This window comes from Corylus avellana, chromosome ca11, assembly GCF_901000735.1.
Source record: "Corylus avellana chromosome ca11, CavTom2PMs-1.0".
Taxonomy (NCBI): domain Eukaryota; kingdom Viridiplantae; phylum Streptophyta; class Magnoliopsida; order Fagales; family Betulaceae; genus Corylus; species Corylus avellana.
The window spans coordinates 7,635,275-7,657,141 of NC_081551.1; the positions used below are offsets into that span (position 1 = coordinate 7,635,275).

General features: G+C 35.3%; 1 protein-coding gene across 2 annotated transcripts; it reads left to right on the plus strand.

Annotated features, from left to right (window-relative positions):
• Positions 1 to 16,900: 16,900 nt before the first annotated feature.
• Positions 16,901 to 19,945, plus strand: LOC132166765 (actin-7). 2 transcript variants are annotated; one of them, XM_059577646.1, is made up of 6 exons: positions 16,901 to 17,053; positions 18,024 to 18,094; positions 18,197 to 18,590; positions 18,681 to 19,294; positions 19,392 to 19,479; positions 19,610 to 19,945. In XM_059577646.1, exons 2-5 carry the CDS (start codon positions 18,035 to 18,037, stop codon positions 19,455 to 19,457), a joined length of 1,134 nt encoding a protein of 377 aa, XP_059433629.1. In that variant the 5' UTR covers positions 16,901 to 17,053; positions 18,024 to 18,034; the 3' UTR covers positions 19,458 to 19,479; positions 19,610 to 19,945. The 2 variants fall into 2 exon arrangements, with proteins under 2 accessions (XP_059433629.1, XP_059433628.1); XM_059577645.1 differs by having other exon boundaries at positions 16,902 to 17,053; positions 19,392 to 19,945.
• Positions 19,946 to 21,867: the final 1,922 nt, after the last annotated feature.

Sequence of the window (21,867 nt, forward strand, 5' to 3'; positions counted from 1 at the left end):
TGTATTCCGATCCATTTTTCAATGTCCAAACATACTCCGATTGACATGAAATTTTGAGAGTAGATAGAGGACTCCGAGACAAACATTTTATATTTTTGGTTCGACTTCATCCGAGTTCGTTTGAGTCTACTTTTGGCCTGTACAAAGTTTCCTATTCAACTTAGGCTTTAATCTATTTGCATTCCCACTTGGCCACTTGCCTTATTAAATAATTATAATCATGATATTTACTATAATCATCATTACTAGAAGACTTTAAGCTTTCAACAAAGGTGGCTAGCCTTGGTGTCTTTCTTTAGCAGTTTTAATCTCATTTAGACAGTATGAAAATTAAGACACTGCTTTTTAGGCTAAAAAACTGAAAAGCTTCAAATTAATTTATGACTTAGCTAAAAACCAATATAAATAATTTATTCACTAGATTGGGTTTGATTATTCCCATAAACGTATTAGTAAAGCTAAATTTTTAGAATTGAAGTAATATACATAAGAGGTAAAAAATCAATGTAATATACCTTTAACACTAAATAGTTATTTAATATCATTAATCCACATATCATTGTTCTAATTTATCAATTATATTTTTAATCTATTTAATATTATTTAAATAAGAGTTTTAAAATCTAGGTCGTTACAATAGAAGACATCAAAATTTTCATGGGAAGCTTCAGATGGAGGGAAGTGATTCATGTAAAGAGGGAAGCTAATGGGGTAGCACACGGGTTGGCAAAATTGGCAACACAGGAACATATTGATAAAATATGGATGGAGGAGATCCCTAGTTCTATTTATGATATTGTAACTTTAGAGCAATTTGCTCTATCTGTTTATATTCTAAATTTATTATGATGAAATGAAAAATCAGTCTTATTAAAAAAAAAAAAAAAAAAAAAGGGTGGGGTGGGTTTATACATTACTACGAAGTAATAGTGTAGCGTGTGTTGGATTTATAAATGTTCATTTGACTATTTTTATATTGTGAGACTCTGTTTTTTCAGGGTTCTTTAATACCTTTCATTTAAAACATTCTCAAACCACAAAATAGTTATATATACATATTAATTTTGAAAAATTATTTAACAATAACTTAAAAAAGAAAAAAGAAAAAAAAAAACTATATTAATGATAAAGCCCACATGTAAAAATCTGTCTGCATATATGATATTTGCAAAAAAAAAAAAAGTTTTCATAATTTTAAAAAGCGAAAATAGCTTTTCCAAAACTTTGTCAAACAAGGTCATGATATACCTCTTTTGTAACCTACTAATACACTATAGTTATACGGTTAAAAAAAAAAAGTGGTCTTACATGGATTGGTGTTAAGAGTTAATCCGATATGATTTTGTAACCTATAAATGTACTTAATAGGTTTAATGCCCGCCGCTCAATCTGTTCTGCCAGTAGGATGAACCATACATACATGACATTCATCATTTGTTTTTTATTTTTAAAACGTATTTCTGAGTGGTGCGATTGTTGGGCACCAAAGGGATTTCTTAACCTTTATGGTTAAGTAAATAATGATTAATTTTAGAAGAATACTCAACCGACATACCCATCTACCCACTGTAACTCCATTACGCCACATGTCATTATTGAATCTTAGCTTCAAATTTACTTTTCTACTCTGTTTCTTCTATGCCCATATTCCTAAGCCCATCATTATTTAATCATATATATTTTACCCATGCACTTCTCGATCTCGAGTCCCACGTGGAATTGCCAACACATGTTGAGAAAATTGAAACCCTTTCAAGTGGCAACCCCAATGCCCATACTTTCTACAATTATATCATATCCCCTCCCATTAAAATTCTCTCAATTTCTTCCTATCTTTTACCCCATTTAGACATGTGCCAAAAAAATAACTTCATAGCCTACAAATTACCCTCAATTAGTCTAGTTAGGCGAGTAATTCTATTAATCACTTGCATCTCCTTAAGGCTTATATGGTGTAGTTCTCTATAATATTTGGATTTGAAAGACCACACTACATAAGTTTTGAGGGATAGACAGTGATGTATAGTATTACTCCTATTGGCATATAACAACTGATAGCCGTTGTGTTTATTAGTGGTATTAGCATGACCAATCATGAACTCTCGCTTTAAACCTTCTTCAAATATGTCGCCTTTCTCTAAACCTCCACAACCACCACTGAATACAGTGGCGGCGTAAACCTTGAGCCCTCTTATCGAATCACGCAAAGCCAACAACAAAAATGGCATATGGGTATATTTGGCAACTCATTTTCCTTTTTTTAATTTATGTCACATTAATCACTTATAATTATTATCCAACCAAAAAGTTCATAAAAAAAAAAGGGTTTACCAAAAACCTATCCAACAATAAAGATGACTAATGGTGTTAGATTGATCTTAAGAGACTGGTGATTGAAGTGGGTCGTTTTAACCTTTGGATCTATTTTTCACAATGTTTCTAAAATCGGACTGAAGATGGGAGGAAATTGGAGGCATTTGATAACGGTGGATACAATTATCTTCATTAATACGGTGACAGCAAACATAACGGTGGATATCAGCCCCATTTATCACTAGTAATGCCTTAATATATGTTTGTGAGAATCATTTAATAACTAACAATAAATAATATTAATCCACAAGAATATATATAGAAAAACTTATTTCTAAACAATGTGGAACAAGGAAAAGGTGTTAATTTCAAACACACACTCCAACACATTTTTTGTTTTGGTGCTTAAACTGTTTTCCGTAACCTTTATTAAGAGGACTGAGTCATGTTATGGCCTTTGTTTTTTTTGTCTTTTGTCTTTTTATATTTTTTACGGTGTTATTTTTTATTTATTTATTTTTTGTCTGTTGTCGGGAGCCCACTCTTTTTTTAGTGTTTTAATCTCAATAACCCTTTCTTTATTTGCAAAAAAAAAAAAAAAAAAAAAGAGGTCCACTGCTTTCTTTATCATGGATATGCTTCCCAGTTATGGTTTGGCAATGGACAACCGAATCATCTAGATTTACAAAAATAAAAAATAAAAAATCCTATTCCTAGTGCAATATGGCATGCCACTTTGCAAACATGAAAGGATCTTTCTGGAATTTATTTAAAAATTTTATAGCAGATCCTCTTTTTCAATGCTTTCTCAAGTGCCCAAAATATAAATTAGGTGCCAACCATGCCTGCCCAACCAACTGCCCTCCAACTTCATTGATATATCTAGAAAGACAGGTTGCACTTTGGCACATGTAAGCACATGCAAGAGCTTAAAGGCGCAAAGGGAACTCTTATAGCCAGAAGGGAACTCTATATATGACCTATTCTCCATAAACTTTATAAAAACTAATAATAAATAAAAAAATAAAAAATAAAAACACTATTCTCCATAAACTTTATGCTCAAAATGGCACAAAATCAATCAAGGTGTCTAATTATGTAAATTACACATCCAATATGAAGAATCATTCCCTTGTTGCAAAAAGATGCTAAGATTCTAAATTCGGATCTTGGGAGCAGAAATAAGATAAGCTTTATTCAAGAAGCACTTTTGTCATCCTTGCATTGGAAGCACAATCACCCCCTTAGCTTCTTATCTTTCTTTATAACAAGAATAATAATATTTTTTAATTACAATCAATTTGAACAAGAATAATAAAAAATAAAAAATAAAAAAATCATCTTTTGGGCACCAATATCAATATGGCAGCAAAGAAGTTTGGAAGTTAATATGATTTCTAGATCGATCCCCTTTAGATATTTCATTCCTTTTCTGTTATATTTGTGTTAATTTTCATAATTATAAGATAATCATATCTTAGATTACAATAATATGTTTTTCTTAATTATATATTAGAGGTAATTTCACTTTAAACCACTGAATTATCACGCGATTTGACAAACCCTCCCCTCAAACTTCAAAACCTCTTAATTTGAACCTCTAAACTTTCAATTGCAATCAATTTAAACCCCTCTGTCAGATTTAGCCGTTAACTTCTAACGGAAATACCTAAAAAGACCAAAATATTCATGATTTTTGTTTTTATTCATTTTTTTATTTTTTTAATTTAAAATTAAGGGTAAATTTGAAATTTTTTTTTTTTAAAAAAAAAAATTCTTTTAAAAAAAAAAGTCAGAGGTATAAACGTCATTGTCTCACTTTTAACGTTTAAAATCTGATAGATATGTTCAAATTGACTAGAATTGAAAGTTTAAGAGGTTCAAATTGAGAAGTTTTGAAGTTTGGCGAAGACTTGTCAAATCGCGTGGTAATTCAAGGGTGTAAAGTGAAGTTACCCCTATGTGTTATGTTATTAGTAGTATTGTGTCATTAAGGTATTAATTTATAAACTTAAAAAATTAATATAGACATATGAGATAATGGTCCTTCACTACTGGATGGGTCCTTCATTTATGCTTATAATATATATTCCAAGTTCATCTATTTTTACTCTTCAAAAAAATTATTACCACCTAATCTTTCAAACACGCTATAATATATGTGCACAATGATGGCTGGCGCCCCCTTTGGATTATAATTCTTCAAAAAGCAAAAAAAAATTCCCGGAGTTTGAAAAGTGTGAGATCCCTTCCGCAAACATATTTTGAAAGTTTAAACCTTAGATCCTACTCTTTCTTAAAAACGTAAAGGCAACTCCTTGGTGTTTTGTTTTTATAACTCTTTTCTTTGAAACTCACTTTTACCTAAATGTTCAAGCATTGAAGGGTATAACCTAATGGTTTTAAAAAGATGCTATAAATGCTTTGCACTCAAAGAGTTCTAGCATTGAAATCCTCTACTTCCAAATTAAAGCCTAAAACAACAAAGGATGTAGGGTGAAATTTGCAGATGACGACTTTTATTAAAAATGTCATATCTCGAGTTTCAGCCATCAGATTACAGCATGCTTAGCTAGTAGCTTTGGAAATCTAATTCAAAGATATAAAAGTCATGTTTCACGACTTTTTTTTAATTTCGATTTTTTTTTTTTTTTTTTTTTGATTTTTTTGACATGTCCGCACAAAAGGGGTGGAGGATGATTCAAACTAGTGACCTCCGCTTTATTAGGCGTGATCCTAACCGATTTAGCTACTTCTTAGGGACTTAATTTCGATGTTTATAAAGTTAAAACGGGTTGCAAATGAAATATTGGAAAGTTAGACGGAAATAAGGACAAGAAAGAAAGAAAGAAAGACTTTTTTTGTTTTTTTTGAGAAAAAAGAAAAGAAAGACTTGATTACTCCTATTGTTTTAATGAAGCTTTTATTCCAGCAAATCGGATAATCCAACAATCAAAAATATTATATTTTATTATTTAGGTAATTCAAATTAGGATTTTATTTAATTGTAATTTTTTCTTTATTATTCTAGAAATTTTTATAATAGGCTTACATTTACTTTTGCTCTAAGTTTGCTTGTTGTAAGGGACGGAGATGGGGTGGTCGGTGTAGGCCATGGCCCTCCCAACTTCATTTGAATTTGTTTTTACAAGGTATAATCTGGTTTTCAATATGTTTGGCCCCTGCCCATTCAAAATATCATCTGATTATAAAATTGCTCCCATTTTTCTTTCATTTTCTTTTCACAATTCACACTGTTATTTGTATCACTTACAACCTAAAATAACTCTCTTATCCTCAAATAAATTCCTCTGTTATTATAAACTATTTGTAATAAAAATTAGAGCCTAAAATAAAGTGTTAAAATAAAACCAAAGCCTTTAAACTAAATTTCATCAACCTTAATTCATGTGCATTATAATATAGTCTTTATCTCTATTCGATAATTAAAATCCAGAACACTACATGTGTAATATTTTATGGTGCTCTATTGCACTTCATTTGCCATATACGTTGCAATCTTATATGTTTATTGGCTTGTTGCACTACTGCACTTATAAGTTAATTAATATATTTTCTGTTTATAAATTAATTTCATTTATAGTTATTTGGTGAATTATTTTTCTATGACAAAAAATATTTATAAGAAATTATAGTTATTTGTAATTGTTACAACATTTTCTAATTGTTATTTTCTATTTATAGTCTAAATTAGTTTTAGTTCATGAGAAACAATTAAAATAAAGAAATTTTAAAAAAATGGTAAAAAAAAAAAAAAAAACCTTGAGAAACATGAAGAAAAAAAAAATTAGTAGACAACAGTTTGATAGTATAAGTCTAAACTAGGCTTAACAATAAAATTGAATTCACGTTTTGGCCCCTTCCCACAAGAAAGTCTGGCTCTGTCCCTGCTTGTTGTTATAAATATAGTAGACCTAATATGCAAGAGGTAGAGTTGATTTTTATTATGATGAGTTTGTCAATGAGAAATTCTCAGAGTTTTTGTGTTTCTTTTATGTTTGTTCTTGAATCCTTGATAGACTCAAGGTTTTAAAGAAGAATTGTGAATTACTTGTTGTTTATCTTTGTAACCCACAACGTCAAGCTACATCAAATATGAAGCTCTCATAGCCAGATAAATGCTAGCTAGGGCACTGGGCATTGAAGCCATATTGGTATGCAACAATTCAAAGCTTGTCGTCAGTCAAGTGACTGGCAAGTATGAGGCAAGGAAATAAAAAATGAAAAGATAGCCCCGTGAGGCATGGGAAACAAAGAACAAATTCAAGTAACTTCTAAATCAGGCAGATCCCAAGTGTAGTGACCCAAATAATTAACTAAGCTTAGGTAGATAAGTTAGAGGGTTAATTTGGGTTTTGGGTTACTAAGGACAGCTGAAATGGGCATTTTGGAGATTTTAGATTTTCTGACTGTATGTATGCCCCAATAGTACCATACCTACGCTCTTGTTTTTAGTACAGACCTACGCGAGGGGGACCACCGTACGTACGTATGCAAATAGTATACGGACGTACGAAGGGGGACCACAGTATGTACGCTGCTTTTTGGATAACCCTTGGATAACACCTGTACATATGATGGAACCTTTGGACTGCTGAGTAAATAGTACCGAACATACGCCCCTATAATACCGGACGTACGCTACTTTTAAGAATCACTTGCAACGCCCTCAGCTTTTTCTCACCTATAAATACCCCTACCCCTCGCCCTCTCCTACCCATTTTACGCCCCCAGGTTCTCTAAAACCCCTTGTGTGAGTGTCTTTGTGAATGAGTGTGGTTTGTGGAGAAGAAGAAGTGATTCCTTGGAGGTTTTGGCTTCTAGGAGGTAACCTTCTAGGCCATGCTTCTTTCTTAAGTCGTTATGCTCTTTTAATGCTTTCTAGACTAGCTTAGTTGTTGGTTGAGTTTTTAGCTAGGGTGTGCCTTTTGAACTTTGTTTAAGTTGGGTTAGCATTTCTTTATGATCAACGTATTTTCTTATGCATGGAGGCCTTATTTTGAAATAGGAGGTCTTAAAAACCCGTTTAGATAGATTTAGAACCAGTTTGGGAGGATAGGAGGACACTTGGACAAATGAGGTTCTATCTGAAACTCTCTGAGCGGACGTACAGCCACGAGCCCGGATGTATGGCCAGAAGCGTTTCAGGGAACGTCATTTTGACAAATCGTTCGATATCCTCTGTTATCACGTTCTAGATTTGTTTTAGTTAGACTTAGGTCTAATAGAAGGTTTTCCACAGATTTGGAAGACCCAGGACATTTGAAGGAATACTCAAAGACTATATTAGACCCAGGTGAGTTTTAACTTACATAATGCTCGTCACTTATTTTTCTGCATTGCATGATTATTTTGTGTACCAAAATATGCAGATTTACAACTTTCACGATATACTCATTGTTGCACATGAGCTCGAGCTTTTTGTGAAAATGTGCTACTTAACAAGATAATGATATTGAGACTTGTAAAAGCATGCATGTAAAATACGGATAAGATTAATTGCATCGTATGACATGATACACCGGTACGTGCGGGATAACGGTCATGGGCTTACTATACATGTTAACTTTATGGTCAAATGTGTGTGTGATATATGGGCCTTGGATCCAATGATTGTTTTGTGACTGGCACAACTTTAACGGCCGGTCATTACAGAACGGACATCATTAGTAGCGTGGGCCAACCGAGGTTGGACTTGATCGGGCTGCTAGTGTTATGGACGGTAGTGTACAATGGTCGGGGCATCAGTATTATATTACAGGTCCCTCGGGACAGTGCCAACCATGCTGAGAATGAGTAATATCACGGGTAGATCATACTGTTGAACTATTATTGTTGCTCATGATTATAAGTATGCACTATATCTATATTGCATCCATGGATAACTATTATGATTAAACTATTGCATTCTTTACCAAACGGAGTTCATCACAAATAATGGCATGGGTATTATGTACATTAATTTTCACTAAGTCCTTGGACTTACCCCCTTTGTTTTTATGTTTCCCCCTCCATTATGGATAATTGCACGGTTAGCTAGCATAGAAGATGCCTACGGACCGGACTTGGGTAATAGCTTAGGATTTGATGAGAGTTATTTTTAAGGACATGGACCCAGTATGGTTGAAGACTATGTGGGATGACGGGGGAACCACGCGGGCAGACATGATCGAGATTCTTATCTCCCTAGCATTGCTTAAGATTAAGAATCAATTTGTTTAATTGCTTTATTCCCAAAAAATGATTATCTTTTGAGTTGTAACCTATACTTTGATGATTGGTCTTTGACCAGTACATTTGATGATCTATTTATACTATGATGATTATCTTTAGTCTGGTGATTAGGTGTGTGGAATGTAGTTATTGTTTTCTATTCCTATAGTTATTTAAAGTCTTCTGCTGTATTCTCTCGTTATGAGAGGTTAAGATTCCTGAGTCTTATCCCGTGAGGGATGGGGTTGGGAGACGAATCGTGGGGTCAATTACCAGTTAATTGATTTTTTCATTGGGGTCGTTACACCAAGAGAGAGAGCGTCTACGTTAACTAGTTGGTGCGATTGGAAACTACCCCTTGAACAAGACCTCGGATAAAGGGGAGTCCCTTTAGAAATCCTAAAAACTTCGGTTATCTGTTCTAGCATTAGAGCGAAAGAAATTAATGAAATCTCTGAAGAGGTCGAATGGGCTTAACTAGTCATGTGGGACCTAGTAGAAGGGAATTTACTGGACAAGCCTAAGGAAGCAAATGGAATCAAATGTTGAGTTACTCGGCATATAGTACTCGAAGAAATTTTGTTTACAAATGCAAAATGCATACTATGAGAAGTCCATGAAGGCGTCTACGAAAACCAATCGGAAGCCCGATCACTTGGAAGAAAAGCCTTTAGTGCGGGCTACTATTAGCCCACCATGCATAAAGATTCCAAGAGAAAATGGTGAAAACATGCCAAAAATGCCATAAATTTTCCAAGATACCAAGAAATACCTCTTAAGAGCTCACATCTATATCATCACCATGGCCTATTGTGCAGTGGGGAATAAACATAGTGGGGCCTTTATCGATGGGCAAAGGTCAGGTAAAGTTTGTTGTTGTAGCTGTCAATTATTTCTTGAAATAGGTGAATACCAAACCCTTCGCCACCATCACCGAGAAACACATCAAAAAATTAATGTGGCGATCAATCGTATGTCAGTTTGGAATACAACATGAAATAGTATTAGATAATGGTAGATAGTTTGACAACCAAGCTTTTGAGATTGGTATGCACAACTATAATAAAAAATTATTATTTGTCACCAATGCACCCATAAGCCAACAACATGGAGGAAGTAGCAAACAAGACCATATTCAAAATGATCAAGGCATAGCTGCACAAAGCCAAGGGTGTAATACCCTAACCTTTAAATAAGGGGGTAAGTATAATCTAATTATAAACTCAAGGATGTTACATTAAATTTAAGTGGGAATTTTGGACTTTTAGAATTTCCTACAAAGATCAATTGTTCGAAATTGGATATCAAATGATCGATAAGAAAGGCAGAATGAGAGAAAAACTTAAACAATCGATGCAACCTTAGTCACGAAAGTTCAACGAGAAAGCCCGAACGTTCGATGACAGTGCATGCAATTAAAATTCAACACCTTCACCCTATGATGCGTGCATGTAGCCTTTAAATTTGTGATTTTTTTTTCCCTTTGCCTCATTTTGGACACCCTTTAGCTTTAGTAAACCCTACAGTGAGAGAGAGGGTGAGTTTTGGAGGAAAAATGATCTATTTTGGGCTTTAACTTTGAATTGATTATGAAATGTCATAATATTTTTTTGTGGTTGGGCATATTGAATTCATGTATCATCATGAGCATAATAAATTTCTGAGTGTTTTAGGTTTCAAAACAAAGACTAATCTATAAGGGTTTGGCCATCGAATGCCAAATGAGGAGTTTGTTAGGTTTTTTTTTATTGGCTCTCTAAAACTTTTATTTTTATGTTTTTCGGTATTGGATAGTTGTGTACTTAGGTTTGTGATTGAAGGTGTTAAAGACTACTTCAGATAAGACAAGTATAGTTACTAATGTCCGGACATAGGCATAGGTTGTTCGAACATGAACAGCTCTAGGGAGTACCTGTCCCTTGGGCAGTTGAGACAAGACAATGGATGCCCACTCTCCTATTAGAGTGATGTCCAAACAATGGTATGGCTGTTTGGGCACGAGTAGTTCCAAAAAGGTCATGTCCACTGAGATGTCTGGACATGGCAGCACACATGAGCTCCTTATCATCTTGGATGGGGATACAAAGGAAACATGCGTAGGAGCCTACCTTTTCAGTCGTCAAGTGTTGAGGTTGGTCAAGAAATCGGGAATCCTTATCACTACGCTTTATTTGAAGCAAGTTGATGTCCAGACAACTCATTAACATGTCCAAACACCGGTTAATGAAAAGCTAAACCTAACCTACATTGATTAAAAAGCATTGCTTTTACCAATCTATATGAGGATTATAACTGACAACCTTAATTAAGGTTGGAGGCTATTTATCAGTTACTTTGGATAGGTTTCATGTTGTCCTTGAGCATCAGAAATTCCTAAACCTTCTCCTTCATGAGTCAAAATAAATCTATGAGTTGAGAGATTTCATTGTTTATTATCTTAGATTGTTTCATTCGAATCATAGATGTTCTACATCAACAACAACTAAAGTTTACTGGTCGGCTGGTAATGAGATCACTGACAGAAGATCAGCTAGCAAGGGTGTTGGAGCAAAGACACTTGAGGAGTGGGTTTGTAATGCCCCTTGATTTAATTAATAAGAATAATTGACTTGGAGAGTTATTGGCAATTCTTCCCAAATTAATTAGCTTACAATTGTCTAGAAAAAACTTCTATCAACACCTATCAAAGTAAATAAAAGGGAAAATTACACTTTACCCCCCTAAAGTTGTCAGCGTTTTTTAATTCGACCTCTAAAGTTTCAATTTTTGCAATCCACCCCCACAAAGTTTCAATTTTTTTCAATTAAGCCATTCCGTCAGTCAAAGCCACTATGACTGACGGAATAGTGATCACGTGCGACGCACGTGATCACTTAAGGCGTTTTAGTACCTAAAATACCCCCCATCCCAACTCAGAAACGACGTCGTCAAGGCCTTCCCTTTTGCTAAATCGCTCACGTTAACTCCCACCGCTGCCAATCAGTTGCTTTCAGTTTCAGAAAACGTTATCGACACAGTTTCTTCAGCACAGAGGAGACGTGCAAAATCTTCTCGGATGAGCAATCTCCGACCCTTCCATGGTACTGTCCTGACCAGTGTACCTAATGGAATGAAGGAAGCAAAAGTGAGCTCCAAGAATATTGTAAAGAGTAAAAGTGGGTTGTGTAATTTTTAGCTTTTTTCTCATTCTCCATTATGCAAAGTGAAAGTTGGAGAGAAAGGGTTGGTTGGTTGGATGAAGAAGATGAGACAACCAAATTAAGCCGTAGATTTAGCCAAGAAAAAAAAATGGTAAAAGAAGTTGGAGCAGTAGAAACAAAGGAGAGAAAGATAGAGAAAGAGAGGAAGAGAGAGAGAGAGGATTTCACGGATGGGTTGCTCTCATTCTCCATTCTGCAAAGTGAAAGTTGGAGAGAAAGGGTTGGTTGGTTGGATGAAGAAGATGAGACAACCAAATTAAGCCGTGGATTTAGCCAAGAAAAAAAAATGGTAAAAGAAGTTGGAGCAGTAGAAACAGAGGAGAGAAAGACAGAGAAAGAGAGGAAGAGAGAGAGAGAGAGGATTTCACGGATGGGTTGGTGACGACAATCAGGTGTGACAGAGTATCCAGCATGGATGCTCCGGTTGCCATGGCAGCCTTCTTCTCCCCAATAATAGTCCTCAACTCCCTGCAGATCCCAACCGCTACTCTGTTTGCTTTATAAAATATTGTTCCTGGGAAATTCACAGGAATCAAATGCTTCCCCAGCGTAATGTTATCGAATTTGTTCACAAGCCAAGCAATACGTTCTGGATAATCGGTGCCCAAGAAAAATCTGCAAGCGAGAGTTAACGTGAGCGATTTAGCAAAAGGAAAGGCCTTGACGACGTCATTTAATAGTTGGGATGGGGGTATTTTTGGTACTAAAATGCCTTAAGTGATCACGTGAGTCGCACGTGATCACTGTTCCGTCAGTCATAGCAGCTTTGACTGACAGAATGGTTGAATTGAAAAAAATTGAAACTTTGTGGGGGTGGATTGCAAAAATTAAAACTTTGGAGGTTGAATTGAAAAACGCTGACAACTTTAGGGGGGTAAAGTGTAATTTTCCCTAAATAAAAATAGTAGAATGCAGAAAATAATGATCTGAGCAACAATTAATTAACTCAAAACATCTCTTAAACAATTACAACCCAACTAACTATCACCAAATACATCTATGGAATTCATAAATATTGAAATATAATAAAACTGCTTATGATTCTCGATCCACATCCCAAGCTTGATGAAAGACTATAAGCCCTAACTTGATTTAGTATCTGCTAAGCTGTGAAACAAATAAATGTTTCACAATTGGAAAGGGTACCTGCAACGCCCCGTGAAAATCAATTAACTGATAATTGATTCTATGGTTTGTCTTCCAGCCTACATCCCTTACAAAACAAGACTAAGGTATCTTAACCTCTCCTAAATGAGATAATACAGTGGAAGACTTTTAAACTATAAGAATAGAAAACAATAACTATGAGCCACAAGTACAATTACCAGAGTAAAGATAAATCTTCATAACATAAATAGATCTCCTGAATGTACTGGTCGATGACCAATCGTCAAAATAGACATATTACAGACCCAAAAGATAATTGTCTTGCAATAAAGTAATAAGATCAACGCCTAATTTTAAGTAATGTCAAAGAGATAACAATCTCTATCATATCCGCCTATGTGGTTCCTTCATCATCCCACATGGACTTCAGCCACACTAGATCCAAATCTTCAAAAACGACTCTAATCAAATTCTGAGCAATAACACAAATCCGGTTTGTAGGCATCCTCTTCTAGCTAGCTAAACCGCACAATTTGTACATCATAAGAGAAAAATAAGAAAGGGTAAGTTCAAGGACTTAGTGAGAATTAAGGCACATAATACCCATACCATTTTAGTAATGAACTCTGTTTGGTAAATAATGCAACATTTTATGTATGATAGTCCATGGATGCAATAGAGATATAATACATGATATAATCATGAGTAACAGTGATAGTTCAACAGTATGGTCTACCCAAGATATTACCCATTTTCAGCAGGGTTGGCACTGTCCCGAAAGATCTATAATACAATGCCGGTGCTCCGACCATTGTACGCTACCGTCTATAACACTAGTAGCCCGACCGAGTCCGACCTTGCGTGGCCCACGCTACTAATGATATACTTCCTGTAGTGATCGTCTGTTAAGGTTATGTCGGTCACAAAACAACTGTTGGATTCAAGGCCCATATATCAACACACATATTTGACCATAAAGTTAACATGTATAGTAAGCCCATGGCCGTTATCCTGCACATGCCAGTGTACCATGTCATACGATGCAATTAATCTTGTCCATATTTTACATGCATGCTTTTACAAGTCTCAATGTCATTATCTTATTAAGTAGCACATTTTCACAAATGATAAAGTTTATGTGTAGCAAAGTATATATCATGAGAGTTGTAAATATGCATGTTTTGGTACACAAAATAGTCGTGCATTGCGTGAAAATAAATGACGAGCATTATGTGAGTAAAACTCACCTGGGTCAAACAAGTTCTCCGAGTAATCCTCCAAATGGTTCGGGTTCTACAAATCTGTGGAAAACCTTTTATTAGTCTTAAGTTTAACTAAAACGAACCTAGAACATAGAAACAGAGGCTATCGGACGACTGGCCAAAATGACGTTCCCTAGAATGCTCCTAGCCGTACTTCCGGGCTCTTGACCGTACGTCCGTCCAAAAAGTTCAAGTAGAACCTCATTTGTTTCAAATGTTCTCATATCCTCCCAAACTAGTTCTAAAGCTATCAAAAAGGATTTCTAGGACCTCTTATCTCAAAATGATACCCTCATACATAAGAACAATCCGTTCAACAAATGAAACGCTAAACCAAATTAAATAAAGATTAAAGAGAAACAACTTAACTAGAAGCTCAGAACTACTAACTAAGCTATCTATGAAAAGTATAGCATAACAACTAAATAAGGAACAAGCTAAGCTTAAAAGATTACATCCTTGAAGCAAAACCTCCAAGAATCACCTCTCCTCCTTCAAGAACTCACAAACTCATAAAAACACTCGCAGCAACTCTAGGGGGCAACAGAAGCTAAATGGGGAGTAAGGGTTGTGTAAGGGTGGGGTATTTATAGGTGGGATAAAGCTGTGAGCACTGCTGAGCTGGTTTGAAAAGCAGCGTATGTACAGTATTATTAGGGCATATGTTCGCGTATTGTTTACCCAGCGGACCAAAGGTTGCATTATATGTACAATATTGACTAGTGGTCAACCAAAAGTCAACATACGTCCGGGTGGTCCACCATGCGTACGTCCGCATGGTCCCCCATGCGTATGTATGGTCAGAAAGTCCAAATTCTCCAAAATGCTCTCCCAACTTAACCCTCTAACTAAACTACCTAAGCTTAGTTAATTATTTGGGTCACTACAGTACCAACTGCGTATATTCACAACTTAGTAAATAAACATCACACAAAAGTAAACCATTAAATAAGCCCTCACGTTATACTTAAAATGACTTTTCATGATACATGCCCTTTTAGGTTTTCACAAAATGCTTTAAAAATGTTTGATTATGAATGCCAAGTGGTAATTTTATAAATCAGGACATGATTCATGATAACTTCACTTTGAGACATAAAACAATTTGAGTTTAAAACATAACATTTTGCATATCTCATTTACATTACAACCATGACCTCATCTAATCACATTATATCCTCATTTTACCACATTATTAAACTCGTATGTTAACCCTCATACGGTAAAGGTTACCTTACCATGCATTAAGCCTATTATAGGTGATCCATAACATACCTGTACACGAAGAACCGTAACATACCTATACATTAATCCTTATACATTGAAGGTTAGCATAATATACCAAATTTCTATATCGGTAATCTGTAACAAACCGGTATTCCCGCCATGAGGCATCGTAAACACATCGGCAAGCCATTACAAAGTAATCATAGCTCATATTAGGGACTCATGATCATCGAATAATCATAACACATACCGGCTCTCCCTTCATGCTAATTGTAGCTCATTCCAGAACTCTAAGTGGGTGGCTGTAAATCTCATACCATACCGACTCCCTAATCAGGGTAGTCGTAAATCTCATTACATAACCCTTAACATTTTCATCATTTTTCATTATTAAAACATGCTTTTTAGTAAATAACATGTAATTTGGGTTTAGAAATATAATCATGGAAATACAATATGTCTAGGGTTTAGATTATGTTTGAAAATTCATATGTTTCATGCTTTGATAAAATCTACAGTTTCATGAACAATCCCATGCAAAAATATTTTATTCATCTAGTTATGAAAGGAATACGAGTAGAAACAACAAGGTTATCAAGAAACAAGAAGGTTATATAGTTGATAGGGTTTACCTTGAGAAAAAAGACTGAATGATCAAGGTTCTTCATTCGAGATTCACAAAAATCACTAGTTTCGGGCTCCTCTCACCTCTCTGCTCCACTCTCACACCCTTGAAAGCTAGAAAATTGTGCATAGGAAGTTCAAGGGTTGTAAAGGGCTGAAGGTCGTGTTTTTACGATGCGCTCTTCTTTTTTAGTTGTTCTAAGCTGACATGCCCCCCTCTCATTAGAAGGCGGTTGGGGACAACGAACAAGATGATTTTTGTTACTTGAATTGAGTTTTTTTTTATTATTATTTTTTTATTTTTTCTATGGATGATTTGACACCTGATGATGTGGCATTGACATTGAGTGTTGACATGGACGTTGACATGTCAAATGAGACACACATGACAAATTATAAATCGTTAATTTTAAAGGTTAAGCGACAAAGAACCTATTTAAAATTTGGACAAAATCTAAATTTTTATTATTGAAATTGAAAATCGAAGGACCAAATCCAAATCAAATAAAAACCTAAGAGCTAAGTATGATTGTTTTTCATAGTATTTATCACTTTAATAGCTTACAATTTATTATATTTTAAGAATAATAAATATTAATATGATAAAGTCTTGACGGTTTTAAATTCAAATAATATTGAGATTAAAGGAAAAGAATAAAAATTGTAAGAAGAGTGGTAAAAAAATATAAAACAAACCAAAAAGAACCAATCAAAATCCAGAGGGGAACATGGGAGGGGGTGAAAGCAAAAAGGCTGTCAGCCAGGTCACCCTATCTTTTCTCGTGGTGGAAATGATTCCTCTTCCTCGTCCTCCTCCAACTCTTGCCCTTAATTTCAAATCTCTCTCACTAATTTAAATTTGGTCTAAATTTCATGTGCATTTCAAAAATACCACTCGCTCTACAGCTATATATATACCCCTCTTTTCTAGCTCTCTCTCCTATTCTACCCCATTTTCCTCTGCGTCCTCGGCCTCCTCTCAACTGATACTCAAGAGATAGAGAGCCAAGCCTTCGTCTTTGGAGGTCGGCTTGCTCTTCTTCGCCTTCGATCGCCTTATTTTCGTCGTCTTTTTTGTAATCTCAGGTGAGCTCCGATCTGAAACATTTTTCGTTTTCTCGTCCATGTATCTGCTAGATTTGGAGGTTTTTACCTTTTGATTTTGAATTACAACCTCTCGATCTGGTTTTGACCGTGAATCTCTGAGTTTGATTTGATTTAGTGTGTAAAACTTTGGTGTTTGTTATATTTTGTGAATAGATCGGGTTGATTGCTGAAATTGAGTCAGATTACGTGGATATGTAGCTGATCTAGGGTTATCGTGAAAGTTTTTGACATATTTTGGGCTTTGATAGCTGAGATCTACAAGTGGTGAATGCATGCCGTCCCATTTTTGGATGAAGATTATACATAACATCTCTTTCAATCGTCTATTTCTCCCGATCGATGCGTTTCATTATGTTTCGAAACCATTTTGTTGTCTGATCTGATTTTCATCGGTGTAGATCTCTTAACTTTTTGATAATCGAGAATAACTTAATTCTGAATTTTCATTTTCCTTAGCTTGTTCAACTAAGAGGTTTAGATCCACTGGCTATTAATTATGTGTATTAAATTTAAATCCAAGAAGTGTCTTGAAGGAATAATAGGTAAAAATGTTAAAATTAGTGTGTGCTTTTAATCATTGTAAGTGTCTTCCTTTCCTTTTTTCAAGAACGGAAAGGAGGACTGTTATTCTTATTATCTGTTCTTTTGCTGTCTCTCTTGGCAACTAAAGGTAGTGTTATGATAGTAGATGAAAGGTTTCAAGCTTTGTGTGACGTTTTCTGTTTGTTGACCAATCTAAAAAGCTATTGAAAAGGTAGTGGTAGATTGCAGAGATGTGTATGATAGATATGGTCTTGAGTATGACGTTTTGTATCTAATTGGAAATGGGATTTTGAGTTACAGGGGTATTTTTTCACTACTGATGAGTACAGCTGCTGGTAGTTCAACTATGGATTGTCATGGTTATGTATACATTTAATGATAATCATGACTTCTATGTTTTCTGCAGATTTGTGAAAAATGGCCGATGCCGAGGATATTCAGCCCCTTGTTTGTGACAATGGAACTGGAATGGTGAAGGTTAGTCAATACATTTCATGCTTATTATTTGGACCAAGTTCTGTTCTTTTATTACTATTTAGTTATTTTGAAACGCTTCTAATATATTGTTTTTGTGTGCAGGCTGGTTTTGCTGGTGATGATGCTCCCAGGGCAGTGTTTCCTAGTATTGTGGGTAGGCCCCGTCACACTGGTGTTATGGTTGGGATGGGCCAAAAAGATGCTTATGTTGGTGATGAAGCTCAATCCAAGAGGGGTATTCTTACCTTGAAATATCCTATTGAGCATGGTATTGTCAGTAATTGGGATGACATGGAGAAGATCTGGCATCACACATTCTACAATGAGCTTCGAGTTGCTCCTGAAGAGCACCCAGTGCTTCTCACTGAAGCTCCTCTCAACCCTAAGGCCAACAGAGAAAAGATGACTCAAATCATGTTTGAGACCTTCAATGTGCCTGCCATGTATGTTGCTATCCAGGCTGTTCTCTCCCTGTATGCCAGTGGTCGTACAACTGGTTAGTATCACTATCTCCATCTGAAATTCATAAACTTGTCTTTGAATCACACTGAGCCTCTGACCCTGACTTGGCTCCTCATTGGAATAGGTATTGTGCTGGATTCTGGTGATGGTGTGAGTCACACTGTGCCAATCTATGAAGGGTATGCCCTCCCACATGCCATCCTACGTTTGGACCTTGCTGGTCGTGATCTCACTGACGCTTTGATGAAGATTCTCACTGAGAGAGGGTATATGTTCACCACCACTGCCGAACGGGAAATTGTCCGTGACATGAAGGAGAAGCTTGCATATGTTGCCCTTGACTATGAGCAGGAACTTGAGACTGCCAAGAGCAGCTCCTCTGTTGAGAAGAACTATGAATTGCCTGATGGACAAGTCATCACAATCGGAGCTGAGAGATTCCGTTGCCCAGAAGTCCTCTTCCAGCCATCGCTGATTGGAATGGAAGCTGCTGGAATCCACGAGACCACCTACAACTCTATCATGAAATGTGACGTGGATATCAGAAAGGATCTCTACGGAAACATTGTTCTCAGTGGTGGCTCAACCATGTTCCCAGGTATTGCTGACCGGATGAGCAAGGAGATCACTGCTCTTGCCCCAAGCAGCATGAAGATTAAGGTTGTGGCACCACCAGAGAGGAAGTACAGTGTCTGGATCGGAGGATCAATCCTTGCATCCCTCAGCACCTTCCAGCAGGTGAATACCTTTTTTTCTCCATGATTAGGCTCCTTTCTGCATATTCTTTTGGCCAGGACTGACAATGCTTGCTTTGTTTTGTTTTGCTTTGTAATAGATGTGGATTTCCAAGGGCGAGTACGACGAGTCTGGTCCATCTATTGTCCACAGGAAGTGCTTCTAAATTCTACAGCAGTGCTTTGATGGTGAGTTTTATTTCCATTTAGTTGGCTTTCGTGTCATGTGTCATGTGAACTCAAATTGGTTGAAGTGGAAAGTGTTGAGGTGGATCACTGAAGGAGGGGTATGATATTTTGGTCTTGATGTGTCCTCTAGCTTTTCATCTGTGCGTGAGAGGCTTACCTGTACTTGTCCTCTGGATGTGGTGAGCAGAAAGCTGGTCCTCAAAAGTCCGTCCTCAGGTTGCATTATCTTGTGGTTCAACCATTCCCTTCAGTAGGATGTTTGTAGCTGGAGAGTGATTGTGATGCTTTTTTTTTTTTTTTTTTTCCCTTTTTTTTTCTCCTCCTCTTTCAATATTTGACGGTTTTTTTCCCTGGGAACATTAATGTTAATAGCTATTGTATGAGAAAATTTTATGTTAGTGTCAGTTTGCGGTCATAAACTTTCTATGAAAACTATATTTAATTACTGGCTTGAAAGCTTCTGAACGATCCTTTGCCGCGCGCCCTGTGTTTTCTAATGATGTTTGTTGAATATTTATTCTCGGTTAGTGTAATTTTTGTCTGGGTATGGATGTCTGATTCATAATTAATTTAAAGAACAGTAAAATGCCATAGCCTACCTAAGCCAGATCTGCCAATCAGAAGGGTTGTGCACCTCAAAAGGGTTATGTCGTCATTTACGGGAGTCGTAGGAGGAAAAATAATATGACTACTATTTCTTCTGAATTTAACTTTGAAGGGGGATGGTAAATTTGAATGTCATTTATGAGGGTTTTCTTGGTAGTTGCATTTTAAATGTTTCTGAGTCTTGTACCTTTCAGGGACAAGTATGACAAGGAATCATTTTCACTTGTCTGTCTGATCCAGTAAATAATACAAGTAATATTGGAAGGGGCAAAAGCATAAATGACTTCAATTTTGTTCAAGATATTGATAAGTTTTTCATGAGATATCTATTATTTTATTAGTTTGATATTTTTATAAATTCCCAGTATTCCCTTTATATATTGTTTATTTATTTATTTTTTTAAATTTTTGTTTCTACGTAAATTGGTTAATATAATTGATATTTTGCCACTATATTTCTTTAAGCAATGCTAAAATTTATATTTTTATTTAATAATTATTTTACTCTGCTGATGTAGTGTCAATTAGCAAGCCTCTTTTAAAATAAATAATATTTAGAGGTTGATTGTTAGGAAGATGAAAAAGTGGTAGGATAAAATATGTGGTTTCTGGCTTTACTTTATTATTTTCTAAAGAATTTTTATATATAGATAATCTTTATTTTCCCATTGTTGATACATGAATATTTTGGCCAATATTATTGTATATTGTTTTCATATGCGAATCTCGGCGATTCTAGAAATCATACTTTGAAGCAAGTATATTCCAAAATTGTTCTCAGGCAATTAGTGGGGCTTTAAACAAGTGGAGTATTGTTGATTTAATTTTATTTCAAACAAGAGCCAAGCTTTAGCTTATTATTGAGTTAGATAATTTGTTTAAACTTTGGCTCCTTAATTTTTCGAGCGTATTCGAGCTTGTTCACAAGTTGCCCAATTAACTTATTCATTTCTTATATAAAGTAAATATTGTTTATTATTTTTTTGGGTAAATCAATACTAATTATTAAGATTTTATCATTTGAGTTAATGATAATTTGTCCAAGTTTGACTCGTGTACATGTAAACATGAATATATCTATGGTTAAACTTCTTTTTACAACAATAATGATTCAAGCTATATCTATTATGTCATGAAAATAATTTCTTCTTACTTAAGAGATGTTCTAATTACCAAACTAAAATAATACCATCAAAACTAGTAAAAATAAAGTCTTACGAGTTTATATTGAGCTTATTTATATGAATCGAGCAGATTGTCTAATAGACTTATTTATTTATGGTCCTAACTGTTCGTTTGAAACATAAGATCGTATGAAATTTATTGCCTGTAGTGTGGACAGTTGTTTCATAACCCTGCATTGTTAATGACTATAAGGTGGTTTAATCAGAATTTCAAATATTATTAACAAATTTGTTACAAATGAATGAATTTTATCTTGAGGGGAAAGCTTTGTAGTTAGTTGGACACTGTTGTATACATTCTTTCGTGAGCTGGAAAGTGAGTATATACCGTGCAGAAAAAGTAAAGGAGATATTGAATTGAATGGACGTGGTAACAATTAATATAATAATAAGGAGGTAAAAGGCCCAAATAAAAGGTGAGAGGGCGATGATTAAAGTTAATAGAGGATTAAGCCGATTGGCTTGAGCACGTGGAGTGAATTGGTCAAAATCAGAAGAATCCTATAAGGTGATAGGGAAGCTTTGGATTTTCAATCAGAAATTGACATGATCTTAAATTCACGTAACCCTTGTTAATTGATTGGGTCACTTGTAAAGA

Bases quoted from the DNA above. Each gene is read 5' to 3' on its own strand.
- LOC132166765 (XM_059577646.1), top strand. From the start codon at position 18,035: ATGGCCGATGCCGAGGATATTCAGCCCCTTGTTTGTGACAATGGAACT. The intron at 18,095-18,196 runs GTTAGTCAATAC...TTTTGTGTGCAG, and splicing joins ATGGAACTGGAATGGTGAAG to GCTGGTTTTGCTGGTGATGA. The intron at 18,591-18,680 runs GTTAGTATCACT...TCATTGGAATAG, and splicing joins TGCCAGTGGTCGTACAACTG to GTATTGTGCTGGATTCTGGT.